Below are 17687 nucleotides of genomic sequence, written 5' to 3' on the forward strand. Positions count from 1 at the left end.
TGCTATTCCTCATCCTATGCTTTATTAATGTTTCTGGATGAAAAAACAGGTTATGTTCATCAGTCACAACTCATCCATGTTTTTACATCGCATGCTGGCATAGTAACAGTTCTGTAGTAAATCCCACAAAAGGAAGTGGATTCAGCCCGGTGCATCATGGGTAAAGCCCTCCCCACCACATCCACATGCAATGCTGTCAGAAAGCAGCATCCATCGTTAAAGATCCTCACCACCCAGACCATGCTCTCTTCTTGCTGTTGCAATCAGGTAGCAGGTACAAATGCCTCAGGACTCGCACCACCAGGTCCAAGGACATCAGACTCTTGAACAAAAGGGGATAATTACACATCTATTGAGATGCTCCCACAACCAATGATCTCACTTTAAGGACTCTTTATCCTGTTATTTCATGCTTTCGTTATTTATTGCTACTTATTTATAGTTGCATTTCGTCAGTTTGTTGTCTACAATGCTCTTGCTCTTACATTGATCCTGTTTACAGTTACGGCTCTATAGATTTGTTGAGTATGCCTACAAAAAAAGAATCTCAGGGTTGTATGTTGCCTGGATTAGGGAGCATGCCTTACAAGGATAGGATGAGTGAACTCAGCCTTTTCTCCTTGGAGTGACGGAGGTTGAGAGATGACCTGATAGAAGTGTACAAGATGATGAGAGGCGTTGATCTTGTGGATAGTCAGAGGCTTTTTCCCAGGGCTGAAATGGTTGCCACAAGAGGACACAGGTTTTAAGTTGCTGGGGAGTGGGTACAGAGATGTCAGGGGTAAGTTTTTTTACTCAGAGTGGTGAGTGTGTGGAACGGGCTGCCAGCAACAGTGGTAGAGGCGGATATGATAGGGTCTTTTAAGAAACTTTTGGATTGGTACATGAATCGTAATAAAATAGAGGGCTATAGGTAAGCCTAGTAATTTCTAAGGTAGGGACATGTTTGGCACAACTTTGTCGGCTGAAGGGCCTGTATTATGCTGTAGGTTTTTCTATGTTTCTATGTATGTGATGACATGTATGTACACAGATAATAAATTTTACTTTGAACTTTGAATGTGATTCAGAGGCCCCACTTACACTCAAAGGTTTTAAATATGTTCTGTCGCGGACTGAGTGTTATTTCAGAAATTGATTCTATTAATCATAAGACTGCTGAGCTCCACTGCTATACTAATTAGAAACTACACTGGAACCAGTAGCTGCATGCTTTGACTAGAGCTTTAAGTTGGGTGTTACTGGTACAGTATATAATAAGGTCAATAACCACAAGAGAGAAGGCCTCAAGTGTGAACAGTTTTAGAATGATATTAGTGGAGATCATTGTATTGAAAATTTTGCAGGCTTCATGTAGTAGTAGGCAACAATCAATCCCAGGAGATCATGGGTCTGTGCCTCTGGTGAGCTGTGTCCTCTCCAGAGCGCAAGCCTGGGTGGAAGATTTGAAGATCCAGCTGTTGCCCATGCAGCAGGTTCCCCATCTCTACATCACTGACGTAGTCCAAGGGAAGGGCAAGCGCTTGGCACCAGTGTTATCACAGAGTGAAGTTGTAAAGAACATCAATCTGCCTCAGGGACCCTGGCTCCGGATTTTCTTCCTCAGCATTTACTCCCGAAGTCTTTCCATGGGGGGTGGGGGGGGGGGGGGGGGGGGGGGGGGAGGGGGGGGGGGGGGGGGTGGGGTGGTGGTGACCACAAGGCAGCAGAGGTTTAAAATCAGAGTTTTTCCTTCTCCTAGGCGGGCTGCTGTCCAAGGCTGAGAGCCCCACCTGCCTGAATCAACTGGTTTTGAGGCACCAGTGGTCCACTTTTGCCCCTTCTCTTGTCAATAGAAACAGTTCATCCGGGCCTAGTAGCTAAACCACACGTGAAAGCCAAGAGTTGGACTTGGTTGTGTTATAAATGTACCACAGCTCTGAGGGGCCGAAGGGTGCGGGACCAGCCCCCTCCTTCCGGAGAATCGCAAGATCACTATTAATTCGGGTCTTGGACCCAGGAAATGAGAGACAATGCAACAGATTTGACCATTGTTCACCTGTGTGAATTGCAACTCTATAGTACGTGCCAGCTATCAGGGGACATGGACACCCTCGGGCAATGTGGGGTGGGGATTGTATCACCCTACCTCTGATTGACATTTACAAATCTGCCAGTCATGATAAAAAGGAGACTGCAGGAGGCGGTACTCCAGCGACGCCCCAGACGGAGACACCATCGCTCCCGTAAGGACGGGAAACTGTTCGGAAGTCACGTTTGATTCAGTTCCCCCAGCTTGGGACACGCGTGGCTGATAACCCAGAAAAGGATGCTGAACTGACAACGGGGAACTCACGTTCCCGATTCCACGCTTTGAGTCCAGAAGGCTGGCAAGTTTTATTTTCTCTCTCCCAACCCGTGAACACCCAGCGGTCCCCTCAAACGGCTAAAAGCCTTCATGAACTGGCGAGACTTTTATATTTCCATCGGACAATAGTTTTACCCCTAGACAAACGATAGAGCTACTTCTTATTGTTGATTATTACTATACCCGTGCTTTAGATTGAGTATTGACGATGTATATTACCTGAATGTTTGTATTAACCTTACTTTTGTGCCCCTTTAAAAATAAAAACGTTTAAAAATAGTACCATCAGACGTCAGCGGACCTCTCTATCTTTGCTGGTAAGTGAACCCAGTTACGGGGTTCGTAACAACATTGGGGTACTCGTCTCGGGATTTGACACCAAATTGGGAGGGTCAGTGAATTGGGTTGGTAAGTCAAAAAAAAATAAAAAATTTGGATCTGGTACAGATCTGGGTAGCCAGACGGGAAACCAGCAAAGATGGACGTGGATGAATTTATGAAAAAACCCAACTCTGGGGGCCGCTAGAGGCGGCTACAAAAATTAGACTTGGGTAAATCTGGCGAAGGGGTTAAGGCTCACAGAGGTGAGGTCATCAATGAAAAAGCGGGAAGTGCGAAGGGTCATAACTCAGTATTACATTGGGAAGAAGGTGTTGCAGCTGAGGAGTTGGAAAATATCCCTGAAAAGGCACTAGCGAGTGGGACGGATCAGTTAGAGTTGGAGAATTAAGGTTGGAACATGAATTTAAAATAAAGCAGCTGGAAGCAGCTGAGAAGGAGAAAGAACGGGGACCAGGAGCTCCCAACTAAAGGGGTTAGAGGTGAAAAAAAGAGCAGGACCAAGCTGAGAGGCAAAGACAGCAAGAAATTCAGCTAAAAACGAGCTAGAAGCAGCCGAGAAAGAGAAGGAACGAGCCAAGAACGAGAAGGAATGGGCCGAGAGAGCAGGACCGAGCTGAAAGCAAAGAGAGTATGAGGAGAAAGAGAAACAGAGGGAACATGACCTTGGAGATGGAGAAGTTAAGGAAAGAGCGAAGAGATCCAGGGTTAGATCGAGAGGAGAGGTTTAATGTTAGTCGGGAGTTGAGGGTAGTACCTCCATTCGAAGAGTCGGATGTTGATAGTTATTTCTTGCTTTTTGAAAGGTGGTAGTAAATCAGAAGTGGCCCAAAGAGCAGTGGGTGGCGTTGTTACAAAGTGTGTTAAAAGGGAAGGCACAACGAGCATATGCGGCGTTGTTCCATTGAGGAGGGGGAAGCGGAGAATTATGCCAAAGTAAAGGAGGCCATTCTCCAGAGTTACGAGCTAGTACCTGAAGCTTATAGACAAAGGTTCAGAAATTTACGGAAAGGGTGGAATCAAACATATACCGAGCTAGCCCATGAAAAGGGTGTGCTCTTGGACCGTTGGTGCACCGCGGAACAGGTGGACGGGGATTATGGGCGTATCAGGGAGTTATTTCTGATTGAGGAATTAAAAGGGTGTGTTCCGGAGGAGATCCGGATGTATTTGAATGAGAAGCCGAATAAGTCCATCTCAGAAATTGCTAGGTTCGCAGATGAATATGCCCTAACCCACAGGACAAAGTTTTTCCTCGCCAAAAGGTTACCCGAGAGACCGTCGGAACGGTCGGGAGAGCCCGCTGGCTAAGGGAGAAACTCCGCCGGGAGCTAGCAGGAAAAGTGAGGATAGCAGGCCGGAAACCTGGAGATTTCCTGGTTTAACCTGTTTTAATTGTGGGAAGGGTGGGACATATTGCATCAGAAATGCCCCGCTCCGAGGAAGGAGCCAGAAAAAGGGAAATCAGCTATCCCTATAGGCTGTATTGCGTCGATCAGAAAATCGACGAGAGGGGCCCCAGGTAGATGGAATACTGGAGGGGCGGAAGACGTTTAAGTTCCGAAGGAACCGTGTCTTTGAGGAGGAGGACCCACCAATTCCCGTAAAGGATTTGGAGAGACACGGGGGCGGAGCTATCATTAATTAGCGGTAAACGTGTTGAAATTCGGACCTCAGACGGGAGAGGTAGCCCTGAGAGGCATAGGAAAATGGACCGAAGTGATGCCTTTGCATCAGGTCCTTCTAGATTGCGAGTTGGTTGTCGGGACCAGTGGAACTGGGGGGTCCTGCCGGAGTTGCCGGGGGAAGGCGTGGACGTCCTTCTGGGTAACGACCTAGCGGGTGGGAAGATGGGTGCAGCCGTGAAGCTGACAACCCAGCCTGTGAGGGTTGAGACCACTCCCTCAGATCCTAAGGTCTATCCCGCAAGCGCGGTCACTCGCAGCATGTCGAAAAAGGCAGCTGAGAATGAGAGCAGTTTAAATTTAGCCAGTTTTTGATTTGGCCGAGACGTTTCTACCGGCTCTGTACCAGCGAGGGTCAGAGGAAGGTAAACCGGAGAGTAGGGAGGGAGGAGAGAGAAAAGGGGGGGGGGGGGGAGGTAGACCTGCCCTTAGGGAGAAGAGAGTTTGTACGGGAACAGGGAGATGGACGAGGAGCTGACAGCCTTGAGGGAGTCCGGTTCTTTCTGAGACCGAGATTGAGACAGAACCCGAGGGTTACTACCTGAAGGAGGGGGGTGTTGATGAGGAAATGGAGGCCCCCCGCGGTACCGGTGGATGAGGACTGGGGCGGTGGTACATCAGATAGTAGTTCCGAAAGTATATCGGGGACGAAATTTTGAACTTAGCTCATAAGGGACCTTTAGATAGATAGATACTTTATTCATCCCCATGGGGAAATTCAACATTTTTTACAATGTCCCATACACTTGTTTTTAGCAAAAATAAATACATAAAATAACTCAGTAAAAATATGATATGCATCTAAATCACTCTCTCAAAAAGCATTAATAATAGCTTTTAAAAAGTTCTAAGTATGGTAAGTTTACTTAGATACATAGATATCTTTAGGTGGGCATTTGGGAATAATGAAGACAGTGAATCGGGTTCAGAGAGAGTTCTATTGGCCAAACCTGAGAAAAGATATTACTGAGTATTGTAAAAGATGTCATTACATGCCAAGTGGTGGGTAAGCTGAACCAAGTATCCCTAAAGGCACCCCTCCGACCCATCCCCGCATGCGAGGAGCCTTTCTCCCCGAATCCATTGTGGATTTTGTGGGACCCTTACCTAAAACTGCGAGTGGGCGGCAGTATATCATGACCCTGATGTGCACCGCTACACGGTAATATTAGGACCTCTGTGGTGGTGAAGGTCCTTATTAAATTCTTTACACAGTGGGGCTGCCTAAGGAGGATACAATCGAACCAGGGAAGTACATTCACGTCTAGCGCATTTCGGCAGATGATGACCCAGTTAGGGTTAAAACAGATTCTGGCCTCTGCGTATCACCCGGAGTCCCAAGGAGCGTTGGAAAGGTTCCACGCTACACTAAAGACCATGCTTAAAGCTTATTGTCAGGAGAACGTCCGAGACTGGGATGAGGCTTTACCCCTTTTGTTATTTGCCATAAGGGATACAGTCCAGTGCTCCCTGGGGTTCAGTCCGTTTGAGCTGGTTTTCGGTCACAGGCCCAGGGGACCCCTAACCCTATTGAAAGAAAAGTGGTCTAGCCCGACCGTCCAAGTCAGTGTGATCGACTATGTTCTGAAATTCCGGGAAAGGCTGCATAAAGTATGCGCCTTGGCAAAAGAAACCTTAAAGACTCCCAGGAAAAAATGAGTCGGTGGTATAACCCGAGAGCGAGAGAAACGAGAGTTTCACGTGGGCGACCGGGTCTTGGTCCTATCCCGGTAGTTACCCACCCCTGCAGGCGAGGTTTTCAAGGACCATATACAGTGCGTAAGAAAATAGACTCGCTGAATTACGTGATCCGAAACCCCCGACTGGCGAAAGCCGACCCAGTTAGTTCACGTGAACATGATGAAAAGGTACCATGAAACCACCCCCCGCGGTGGTGGGGGCGGCCATGAAAGCCGATGAGGTAGAGGGGGGATGGTAAGGAGGGACCAGAGCGGTTCGACAAGATAGGTATAGTCCCCACCAGATTGGAGAACTCTATCGTATTGGCAAGCCTTGCTGAGAAAGTTAGCCACTTAAAAGCCTGAACAGCGGGAGCAGGTAATACAGCTCATTAACCGGCATGCAGACTCATGTCCCAGATGTTCCCCGAAGGTGTAGTGGGGCGAAACATGATGTGACAGTTACCTCAACCCAACCTATAAAACAAGGCCCCTTATCGGATGAATTCTGAAAAGGTCCAGCTAGTAGAGAAGGAGATTGAACATATGCTAGCTGCTGGGATAATCCGCGAATCCTCTTCCGCGTGGGCTTCCCCTTGCGTGGTTGTCCCAAAACCGGACAGTACCATAAGATTCTGTACCGATTACCGAAAGGTCAATGCGGTCACCCAGACAGATGCTTACCCTATCCCCAGGGTGGATGATTGCATTGATCAAGTGGGGAAGGCCGAGGTACATCACAAAAAATTGACTTGTTAAAGGGGTACTGGTGCGTTCCGTTAACGGACAGGGCTCGAGAGATTTCAGCCTTTGTCACTCCGTCCGAGTACAACGTTATGCCGTTCGGGATGAAAAATGCACCAGGGACATTTCAGCGGATGATAGACGCAGTGATAAAGGGGGTTAACCCACACCAGGCTTATCTTGACGATGTGGTGGTTTGGAATGACACCTGGGGGGAGCACCTGGAGGCTGTAGAAAATCTGTTCACCCCAAATGTCGGCAGCCCACCTTACAGTAAACCTCGCAAAGAGTGAATTTGGTCATGCCACGATCACCTATCTGGGGTATGGGTGGGAGAAGGGCAGTTGACCCCTGTGCAGGCGAAGGTCCGGGCTATTTCCGAGGTCCCTGTACCCTACAATAAAAGGGCCCTGAGGAGATTTTTGGGCATGGTGGGATACTATCGGAAATTCTGTAAAAATTTCGCGGACATTGCGCTCCCCCTTACAAAACTCCTACGGAATTTGAGTGGGGTCATTCTTGTCAGGATGCCTTTGAAAAGTTAAAAGCCATATTGTGCCATGACCCTGTGTTAAAAGCGCCCGATCTGTTAACCCCCTTCTCCTTGGCCACGGACGCCAGTGATGAGGCTGCAGGAGCGGTCCTCTTACAGCAAGCCGGGGATGGAGTGGAGCACCCGGTAGCATATTTCTCTCCGAAGTTCAATGTACACCAGAGGAATTACTCTACCGTGGAAAAGGAATTGTTGGCACTTGTGTTGGCGATACAACATTTTTGAAGTGTACATTTGTCCAGCGCAAAAACCCCCTAGTGGTCTATACCGATCACAACCCGTTGGTATTCCTGGCCAATATGAAAAATAAAAACAGGAGGTTATTAAGCTGGAGTCTGATGCTGCAAGAATTCGATATTAAGATACAGCACATTAAGGGGAGTGATAATGTGCTAGCGGATTGTTTATTCTAGATGCTGAATTAAATGTATAACTGTATAGCTCTGTAGTGAAACGAAAAGCTTGTGTATTGTGTTAAATTCTAAAATCCAGTAGGACTCTGTATCACTTCGTTTCCACCACTGGTGAAAACGCTCTGAAGAAGGGGATGTTATGAATGTACCATAGCTCTGAGGGGGCCGAAGGGTGCGGGACCAGCCCTCTCCTTCCGGAGAATCGCAAGATCGCTATTAATTCGGGTCTTGGACCCAGGAAGTGAGAGAATGCAACAGATTTGACCATTGTTCACCTGTGTGAATTGCAACTCTATAGTACGTGCCAGCTATCAGGGACATGGACACCCTCGGGCAATGTGGGGTGGGGATTGTATCACCCTACCTTGATTGACATTTACAAATCTGCCAGTCATGATAAAAAGGAGACTGCAGGAGGCAGTACTCCAGCGATGCACCGGACAGAGACACCATCGCTCATCGTTCCCGTAAGAACGGGAAGCTGCTCGGGAGCCACGTGTGATTTGGATCCCCTAGCTAGGGAATCGAGTGGCTGATAACCCCGAAAAGGATTCCGAACTGACAACGGGGAACTCCCGTTCCCGATTCCACGCTTTGAGTCCCAGAAGGCTGGCAAGTTTATTTTCTCTCTCCAACCCGTGAACACCCAGCGGTCCCTCAAACGGCTAAAAGCTTTCATGAACTGGCGAGACTTTTATATTTCCATTGGACAATAGTTTTACCCCTAGACAAACGATAGAGCTAATTCTTATTGTTGATTACTACTATACCCGTGCTTTAGATTGAGTATTGACGACGTATATTATCTGAATGTTTGTATTAACCTTACTTTTGTGCCCCTTTAAAAATAAAAACGTTTAAAAATAGTACCATCAGACTTCAGCGGACCTCTCTATCTTTGCTGGTAAGTGACCCAGTTACGGGGTTCGTAATAGTTGTCAGAGGCTGTTAGAGACGCACACCATTTGGAGCATTTTATAGGTAGTGGGAGCTTATCCTCACTACCACCCCGGGCTATGACAATCTTAGGAACATATGCTTTGGCTATAAGTGAATCTTTCAAACAATTATCAAAGGGCCACATTATCATTTGTTCACATCACCACTTAACACCACACAACAAGGTTTCAAACATAAATTACTTTTTAACCACTACAATGATGTTAAATAAATCAACATTTAATGACAATACTACAGCCAGTTGGTCAGTGGTCCCTAGCATGACAAATGCCAGTCTTCAGCCAATTCAAAGTCAAATTAACATTTATTATCAGAGGACATACATGTCACCACATACAACCTTGAGATTCTTTTTCTGCGGGGGGTACTTTGCAAATCTATAGAACAGTAACTGTAAACAGGATCTTTAAACTGTAAACAAGAGCAGTTACTACCCCTCAACCATCAGGCTTTTGAACCAAGGAGGATAACTACATCATTCTGTTTCTGGTATTCCCACAACCAATGATCACACTTTAAGGACTCTTTATCTTCTCATTTCATACTCTCATTATTCATTGCTATTTACGTGTATTTTCATTTGCACAGTTTGTTGTTCATTGATCCTGTTTACAGTTACTGTTCTATAGATTTGTTGAGTATGCCTGCAGGAAAAAGAATATGTGGCGATATATATGTCCTTTGATAATAAATTTTACTTTGAACTCTTCCCCAGCTCAATCAAGAAGGAGGTGCTCCCAAATTAATCACTGTTTTATTATTTTAAATGAAGCACATGTTAATCTGAGGAATAAATTCTTAACAGAGATTATAAATCTGCAAAGGAGTTTCAAAAATCAACTACAATTCTTACAAACTAGAAAAGCACATCAATTAATTGCAGCCAAAAAAGGCTCTTGGAAGAGATCCATCTAAAACTGAGGTCAACGTGTGAAATCTGGGGTTTCTCCTTAATTCCCAACAACCCTCAATGTTTTCTAATAATTATACCATTTTATCGGTAATGACATCCACTTTGTGTGATGCTTTGTAACTGCATTAAACAGATCAAGTGGATAGAGCACCTTAATGAAGTCAATATTGTTTCTCTTGATCAGGTCAGTCTTAATTAGGTTAACAAGAACCTACCCCTGTTACTTTGGTAAGGACAAGAGGATGGGCAAATGGCATTGTTTCAAGGTTTAAACATGTACTTATTAATGGAATGATCTGAATGGTGTAACAAGCAAAAGCTTTTAATTGTATCTTGATACACGCAACAACAATAAACCAATTCTGTTGAATATTTAACAACAAGCATCTTGAATCTTGTGCTTTTAGACTATATGAGAGCAATTTCTTCACTCAGAGGATGGAAAATCTTTGGAATTCTCAAACCAAAACTGCTGTGAAAGCTCAGATATCGGTTACATTCAAAACTGAGAACAAAAGATTTCTGCATTTTTGAGTAATCAAAAAATATGGAGATTGGGCAGGAAAACAGACAGACATACTTTATTGATCCTGAGGGAAATTGGGTTTCGTTACAGCAGCACCAACCAAGAATAGTGAAGAAATTTAGCAATATAAAACCATAAATAATTAAACAAAAATAAGTTAATCATGCCAAGTGGAAATAAGTACAGGACCAGCCTATTGGCTCAGGGTGTCTGACACTCCGAGGGAGGAGTTGTAAAGTTTGATGGCCACAGGTAGGAATGACGCTCAGTGTTACATCTCGGTGGAATGAGTCTCTGGCTGAATGTACTCCTGTGCCTAACCAGTACATTATGGAGTGGATGGGAGTCATTGTCCAAGATGGCATGCAACTTGGACAGCATCCTCTTTTCAGACACCACCGGCAGAGAGTCCATTTCCACCCCCCACAACATCACTGGCCTTACAAATGAGTTTGTTGATTCTGTTGGTGTCTGCTACCCTCAGCCTACTGCCCCAGCACACAACAGCAAACATGATAGCACTGGCCACCACAGCCTCGTAGAACATCCTCAGCATCGTCCCGCAGATGTTAAAGGACCTCAGTCTCCTCAGGAAATAGAGATGGCTCTGACCCTTCTCGTAGACAGCCTCAGTGTTCTTTGACCAGTCCAGTTTATTGTCCATTCGTATCCCCAGGTATTTGTAATCCTCCACTATGTCCATACTGACCCCTTGGATTCAACATTGAAAACAACGTTGAAGTAGACATTTACCCAAAATCTTTTTTGAATGAATTGCTTCCTCCTAGATCAGTAATAATAACAAGACACTAAGATTTCATAAAGGAAGAAATTAATTTCATAAAATTTGACACACCCTTTAAGTGTCAGTTATAAAAATTAACACCTTTAAGTGTCAATTGTTGCATTTGAACCATCCACTAAACTCCATAGGTTATCTTAGAGTTAAAAAGTAGTATCCAGAGATTATCCTTCTTTTAATAGCATTTCTGAAGTTGTGCTACTAATTGATTCTAATAATTCAATAGTTCCATTTGATATCAGAGAATCTATACAATAAACAACTTGAAATTCTTGAAACACTGACATCCATGAAAACAGAAGGGTACCCCAAAAGAATGAGTGACAGTAAAAATGATAGAACCCTAAAGCCCCCATTCCCCCTCCCACGCGCAAGCAACAAGGCACCCTCTCCCCTCTCCCATTTACTACAGCAAATAGCAACAGCATCCACCACCTTCCAAGCAATCAGTAGTAAAGCCCCCGAGACAACAAAAGCTAATCGTTCACCCAACAATTCGCCATGCTACAGACTCTCTCGAATAAAGATCGACACATAATTTGTCCATCGTTTACTTTTTAACTTGTATTGTAAATGCACCTTATATCACTTGATGTGTTGTCTGTCAGTTGTATGTACTGTGTACCTCAGTCCAGAAGAAGTAGTTGGGCAGTAGATGAGAATAAACGCCCTTGAACTTGATTTCCCATCGTGGTCCTGGCTGTTCCAAGTGATAAGTTAGTAGAGGTCTCCAGCACATCTGCAGCCGGATTGGCCGTTGTCGATTTTTCATTCATTTTTGAAACCGGTGGCGCCAAATCCGGGCGGCGGGGCTTGGCGCAGGCGCAGTCGGCGCGTTCGGGCTATGCGCATGTCAGCGGACCGGTTGGGGTCAGAGGTCGCCTTTATCTACAATGGTGAGACGAAGCCAGTGATTACAGGTGACGGATGCGCCCGATGGTGGGGTCGAACGCGGTCGAGCCCGACAGGGTAGGCGATGCCGGCTTGTCCGTCGTCCCGGGGAGCTCTGCCGCCATGGTGAGTGCGCTGCCCGATGCCGACAAGGAGGTGAAGAAGCTGCAGGACCTGGTGAAGAAGCTGGAGCTGCAAAACGAGCAGCTGCGGATCCGGAGCGGCCGCGGAGCCAAGGCGGGGATCGACACCGGACAGCTCCCCTCGCCCGGCCGAGCACCGGCGCCCGCTGGCTGCGTCGGCGACGGGTTCGATGTGCAGCTGAGCCCAGGCGTCCCGTTACTGAGCGAATACGAGGCTTTGTTCACCGGAGACGGCACGATCACCGGCTGCTGGCTGCGTTCTCCGGGTGGCGCCGACGAGCAGCAACAGTCCGTGTTACTGGAGGAGGATGTCCTCGACCTCGACCCGGATCCATCCGCCGTGGAGGAGGATAGTTGGTGAGAGCATCTGGTGCACGACCGTAGGGGTTGACTCCAGTTGGTGTGCAACTCGCTCCGTTCTCTGCCATCGTTTTAAATTGTATTATTTCAACCCTGTTGTCCAGTTCAGCAAAGTTGCTGCTATAAACTACCACGTTTGTTATGGAGCATTTCTCTGATATCCGGATTGTATCGGCCAGAAATGGAGAGTAGTTTGAGATCGTTGATACTCGAAATATCCTGCATATTCATCCTTCCATTGTGTAATATGCGCGCAATTTAGAATTTCCTTACTTTGAGTAAATATGGATGTCGAAACTAATAGAGGAATGGGCCTTGAAAAGTGTGTTACTTTAATGTTAAGTTGTTAGCTGCAAAGTTAAAGGCAATGATGAAAATCAGGTTATCGTAACTAATAATCAATGGGTCTGTGTCCTCAAACAAAGTGGTAGAAGTTTTTTTGATTCATTAGGTAGTCTCTCTTCAAGATAATGCCGTAAGGGATTATTTTCTTCCATCTATTTAAGGTTACAACCAGCTTATTGTGCCAGAACGTTTGTGTTAAATTAGTTAAACACAATTAGTTTGTGTTAAACTAATGAAAATTAGCTCTCATTTTCATGGACAATGTTAACAGTTCTTTTATTCGGGTATGTCCCTTTGCCTTTGAATCTTAACATCCCCCCCCCCCCCCCCCAAATAAACAGAACTTGCTCTCTTTGATCTTGGAAGTTAGTGCCTTGGCTCTATTTTTCCTTTTGGTATTCTAGAGCAAGTTGTAGACTCCCAAATGCATGTCTAACTCAATCTTCAAAGAAATTTTGATGCCTCCCACAGTTCTTAAAAGAACCCCTTCCACCACGTTTTTTTTAACAGTATACATCAAAATCGTACTGTATTTTTGACATCTAGCTCAACTTCTGGACTTCTGTATTATATCATTCTTGCAACTCGGGTCCCTCACTTTTCTTTCCTCCTCAATAAACTTGGTCTTCACACATCCTCATCTTCAATCACCATCCCAGAGCTTGATGACTGACATAGCCTTTTGTTTAAGCAATTCTGTAATATTTGAACCGTTCTCGCCCTGCCCTGTCTCACTCCCTCCCTAATTTGTGTAATACTTTCTGTCCTAAATCTTAGGTTAGTTGTGCTATCATTCTTGAATTTAGTTGTCTGCCATTTGTCTTGAGTATCTATTGACAGTGAGTTTTCAATTTTGTTTGTCAATGTTCTTGTGAATGACTTAGGCTCTTTATTTTCTTTTGAAAGGAAGTACATAATTATAAATTGCTGTCAGATTATGGCTGTGCATATTTTTCCAGGTTTGTTGCTTTTAAAATGGTTTTCATTTGATATGTAGGCATTTATCTGATCCTGTATTCCAATTCTGGTCACTTCATCTGTTGACTATTTATTAGATCTTTATGTGTGCAAATTATTATTTGAATTGCAAAGTGGTGACTGGTCAGAAGTTATTGATTTGTTGGCTGTATTGTAGAGAATGTGAAGGGTATTGCAGAAGGATTCTTTACCTGGTGCTATATCTTGTTAATCTTTTTCTGTATTTTGCTATCAGTATTCCTTTGCTGGTTGAGCTTCCAAGTTTAGGCATGCAGTTATCAGAATACCTGGGGCATGTTATCTTTTGTGTCTATGAGCAGGATAAAAATCAGCAATGCTCAGCCTGATGCGCAAGCAGAATCAGGTTTATTATCACCGGCATGTGTCGTGAAATTTGTTAACTTGGCTGCAAAAGTTCAATGTAATACATAATATAGAAGAAGAGGGAAAAATAATCAATAAATCAATTACAATATATGTATATTGAATAGATCAAGATAACCAGAAACAGAAGTAATATATATTAAAGTGAAGTAGTGTTCACAGGTTCAGTGCCCATTTAGGAATCAGATGGCACAGGGGAAGTAGCTGTTCCTGAATCACTGAGTGTGTGCCTTCAGGCTTCTGTATCTCCTACCTGATGGTAACAGTGAGAAAAGGGCATGCCCTGGGTGCTGGGGGTCCTTAATAATGGACGCTGCCTTTCTGAGACACCTTTCTTTGAAGACGTCCTGGGTACTTTCGAGGCTACTACCCAAGATGGAGCCGACTAAATTTACAACCCTCCGCAGCTTCTTTTGGTCCTGTGCAGTAGGGGCTCCCCCCCATACCAGACAGTGATACAGCCTGTCAGAATGCTCACCACAGTACATCTATAGAAGTTTTTGAGTGTTTTTGTTGACATACCAAATCTCTTCAAACTCCTGATGAAGTATAGTCACTGTCTTGCCTTCTGTATAGCTGCATTGATATGCTGGAACCAGGTTAGGTCCTCAGAGATTTTGACACCCAAAAACTTGAAACTACTCACTGTCTCCACTTCTGATCCCTCTATGAGGATTGTTATATGTTACTTCGTCTTACCCTTCCTGAAGTCCACAATCAGCTCTTTTGTCTTACGTCGAATGCAAGGTTGTTGATGCAACACCACTCCTCTAGTTGGCATATCTCGCTCCTGTACACCCTCTTGTCTCCATCTGAGATTCTACTAACAATGGTTGTTTCATTAGCAAATTTATTCATTTGATCTACGCCTAGCCACACAGTCATGGGTACAGAGAGAATAGAGCAGTGGGTGAAGCACACACCCCTGAGGTGCACCAGTGTTGAATATCAGCGAGCAGAAGATATTATCACTAATCCACACAGATTGTGGTCTTCCAACCAGGAGCTAATTTATAAAATATAAGTAACTGGTGGAAAGAATGATGTATGAGAGAAAACTAACATGATGGACCACATACAACATTTTATGTGCTCAGGTGGTTACATATTAATACAACAGATCAAATAAAAATTCACCAATGCATGACTGCACTATGCCTTCAGTGTTTGGTAAATAACTGCAGCAATCAGTGACCTTGTGTACTTTGCAAATCAACATCCAATTTTTGTTCACCTGTTAAAAGTCCCAATATGTCAATCTATCTGGCTGCTCCTGCTGTTTCCATTTAAAATGTCTTGACATCAATGACCTCATAAATCTTCAAACATTGTAAACGTGATTTTACTTTTCTTTGGATTAATGCACCTGGCTTGCATTCCTCCACCCCACCCATCCATTGAATACTCGGATCCAATCAACTATGGCTGAGTATTGTTGACAGCTCATTATATTGATGGTTTAAGAGGTTTTGAAGCATCAACAAAAGAATGTAGAACTCTCCAAATGTCATTGTTAGTCTCTGACAGAGTGGTAATTGGGAAAGTCCTATAGGGAATTGAAAACAATGCCAAGGAAATTAAGCTTCTATTATAGTGTATTGTTGAGAGTACAATTGAAGTACTGTGCAGAATATTAATGTTCCTATTTAAGAAAGGATGTGAATGCATTGAAAGCAGTTTGGTAAAGGTTTACAGGATTAGTATCTAGAATGGTAGGTTATGTGACCAACTTCCTCTCATGAGAAGAGGTTTGTAGAGTTTAGAAGAGTGAGTAGGACTTGATTGAATTAAGATCCCGAAGGGTTTTCGCAGGTGGCTGTAGGGAGGATCTTTCCATTTGTGGAATAATCTGGAACTACTCTTTAGAAGACGTGAAGTGTAGTTTTCAGGAAGTCCTTGGAATTCCATTCCCTGACTAGGTGGTGGAATATTTTTTATTCATTGGGGTTTGTTAGGTAGGAGGGGAATGGGTAGTTTGGGGTCACACCTAGACCTACTGCAACTTAATTTTATAGCTGATTCAGGGGCTTGCTCCTAATTATGTTTGTATTTGATTTAAAACAAATACCATCAATGATTGCTATTTCATTAAATGACCTAAATCTTGTATTGAGAACAATAGTTCAGTTCACTTTTTATCATGCCTCCAACTGAAGCTAGAAAAATCTTTGTCAAGCAAATTCTTGTTTAAAGGAAAGCCCTGATGGGGCTGAATGCATTACTAATCTGATGGAAAAAAAAAGTATTTTCATTTAGTTTGCTGTTGTGCTTTAGCAGAAGAAAATAAAGTTGGGAAGTTGGTTTGGGCTCTAAAGTCAGTTAGAAAAGGCAGCAACTCACAGCAGTTTGGTGCTTTGAGCAGTGGCCAATCATAGATTGGAAGCCTGAGAAGATGTAGCTCACTCAGGTTCGCTGAGTGAATTGAAAAGGCAGCGATTCCTGGTAGTTTGGTGTATTGAGCAGCAGCCAATTGGCATTTGGGATTGATTAGCAAGAACAAATTAAAGTAAGGCAGGGGTAAAGTGGGGCAGCCATAGTTGGAGTGGTAAGAATTAGAGCGGAGGTTTTTAAGCTTTAGTCAAAGAAGGCAAAAAAGCTGTAGATCATTTTTTTCTCCCCCCCCCCCCCCCCCCACTTAGTTTATTGTTCTTCCTCCTTTTGTATTTGCTCAGTTAGAACAGTAGAGATGCCAGGCAGGATATTGGAATGGTCCTCTTGCAGAATGTGGGAAGACAGCGAGACCTCCAGTGCCCCTGATGACTGGAGCTGTATGAACTCTGGATCATTCAGGAGGCTGAAGGGGTGATGGATGAAACATACAGGCATCTGTTAGTCTCGAGAGACCATGGATTTGCGCCTTGGAAAGTTTCCAGGGCACAGGCCTAGGCAGGGTGGTATGGGAGATTGGCTCATGTTGCTCATGCTGCAAGTCTCCACTCTCCACACCACTGACGTTGTCCAAGGGAAGGGCAGGGGCCGATATGGCTTGGCACAGGTATCGTTGCAGAGCAATGTGTGGTTAAGTGCCTTGCTAGAGGACACAACACGCTGTCTTAGCTGAGGCTTGAACTAGTGACCTTCAGATCACTAGACCAATGCCTTAACCACTTGGCCACGTGCCAATACAGAGGTACTTACACCCAAGATGCAGAACACAGGAACTGGGTGACAGGCAGGAAGGGGAAAGGGGTTAAACAGCCAGTGCAGAGTACCCCTGTGGCCATCCCCCTCAACAGCAGGTATATCACTTTGGATACTGTTGGGAAGGGTGGGAATGGTCTAGCAGAAGAAACAGAGGAAAGCCACAGTGGTTGGGTCTCTGGCACTGAATCTGTGACTCAGAAGGGAAAGGGGAAGAAGAGGCAAGCTGTGGTGATAGGGACTAGAAAGGAGGTTCTGCAGGAAAGAGCAAGGTCACCACATGGTATGTTGTTTCCTGAGTGCCAGAGTCCAGGATAACTCTAGGTTGAGTCCTCGGCATTCTGAAGTGGAAAGGTGAACAGACAGAGGTCGTGGTCCATATAGGTACCAATGACATGGGTAGGATGGGTGAAGAGGTTCTGCATGGGGAGTTGGGTGCTAAGTTGGTTTTGGTGTAGGTGGGAGGGTATCAGATTTTTAGCTC

At 44.8% G+C, this 17687-nt stretch overlaps 2 protein-coding genes across 3 annotated transcripts in view; one reads left to right on the forward strand and one right to left on the reverse strand.

The window, feature by feature from the left end:
• The window catches only part of cetn2 (centrin, EF-hand protein, 2), a 48044-nt gene extending 36287 nt beyond the window's left edge, over positions 1–11757 (reverse strand). The window contains exon 1 of the mRNA XM_073058310.1: positions 11587–11757. Within this exon, the coding sequence (XP_072914411.1) occupies positions 11587–11733 (147 nt within the window). The 5' untranslated portion in view covers positions 11734–11757. The remainder of the gene's footprint in view (positions 1–11586) is intronic.
• A 68-nt stretch (positions 11758–11825) lies between these two features.
• LOC140734405 (SLAIN motif-containing protein-like) overlaps positions 11826–17687 on the forward strand; it is a 28283-nt gene continuing 22421 nt past the window's right edge. For both annotated transcript variants that reach the window (XM_073058308.1, XM_073058309.1), the window contains exon 1: positions 11826–12352. In XM_073058308.1, the coding sequence (XP_072914409.1) occupies positions 11889–12352 (464 nt within the window). In that variant the 5' untranslated portion in view covers positions 11826–11888. The remainder of the gene's footprint in view (positions 12353–17687) is intronic.

The sequence above is a fragment of the Hemitrygon akajei genome, chromosome 10 (assembly GCF_048418815.1).
Source record: "Hemitrygon akajei chromosome 10, sHemAka1.3, whole genome shotgun sequence".
In the NCBI taxonomy this organism is placed as follows: domain Eukaryota; kingdom Metazoa; phylum Chordata; class Chondrichthyes; order Myliobatiformes; family Dasyatidae; genus Hemitrygon; species Hemitrygon akajei.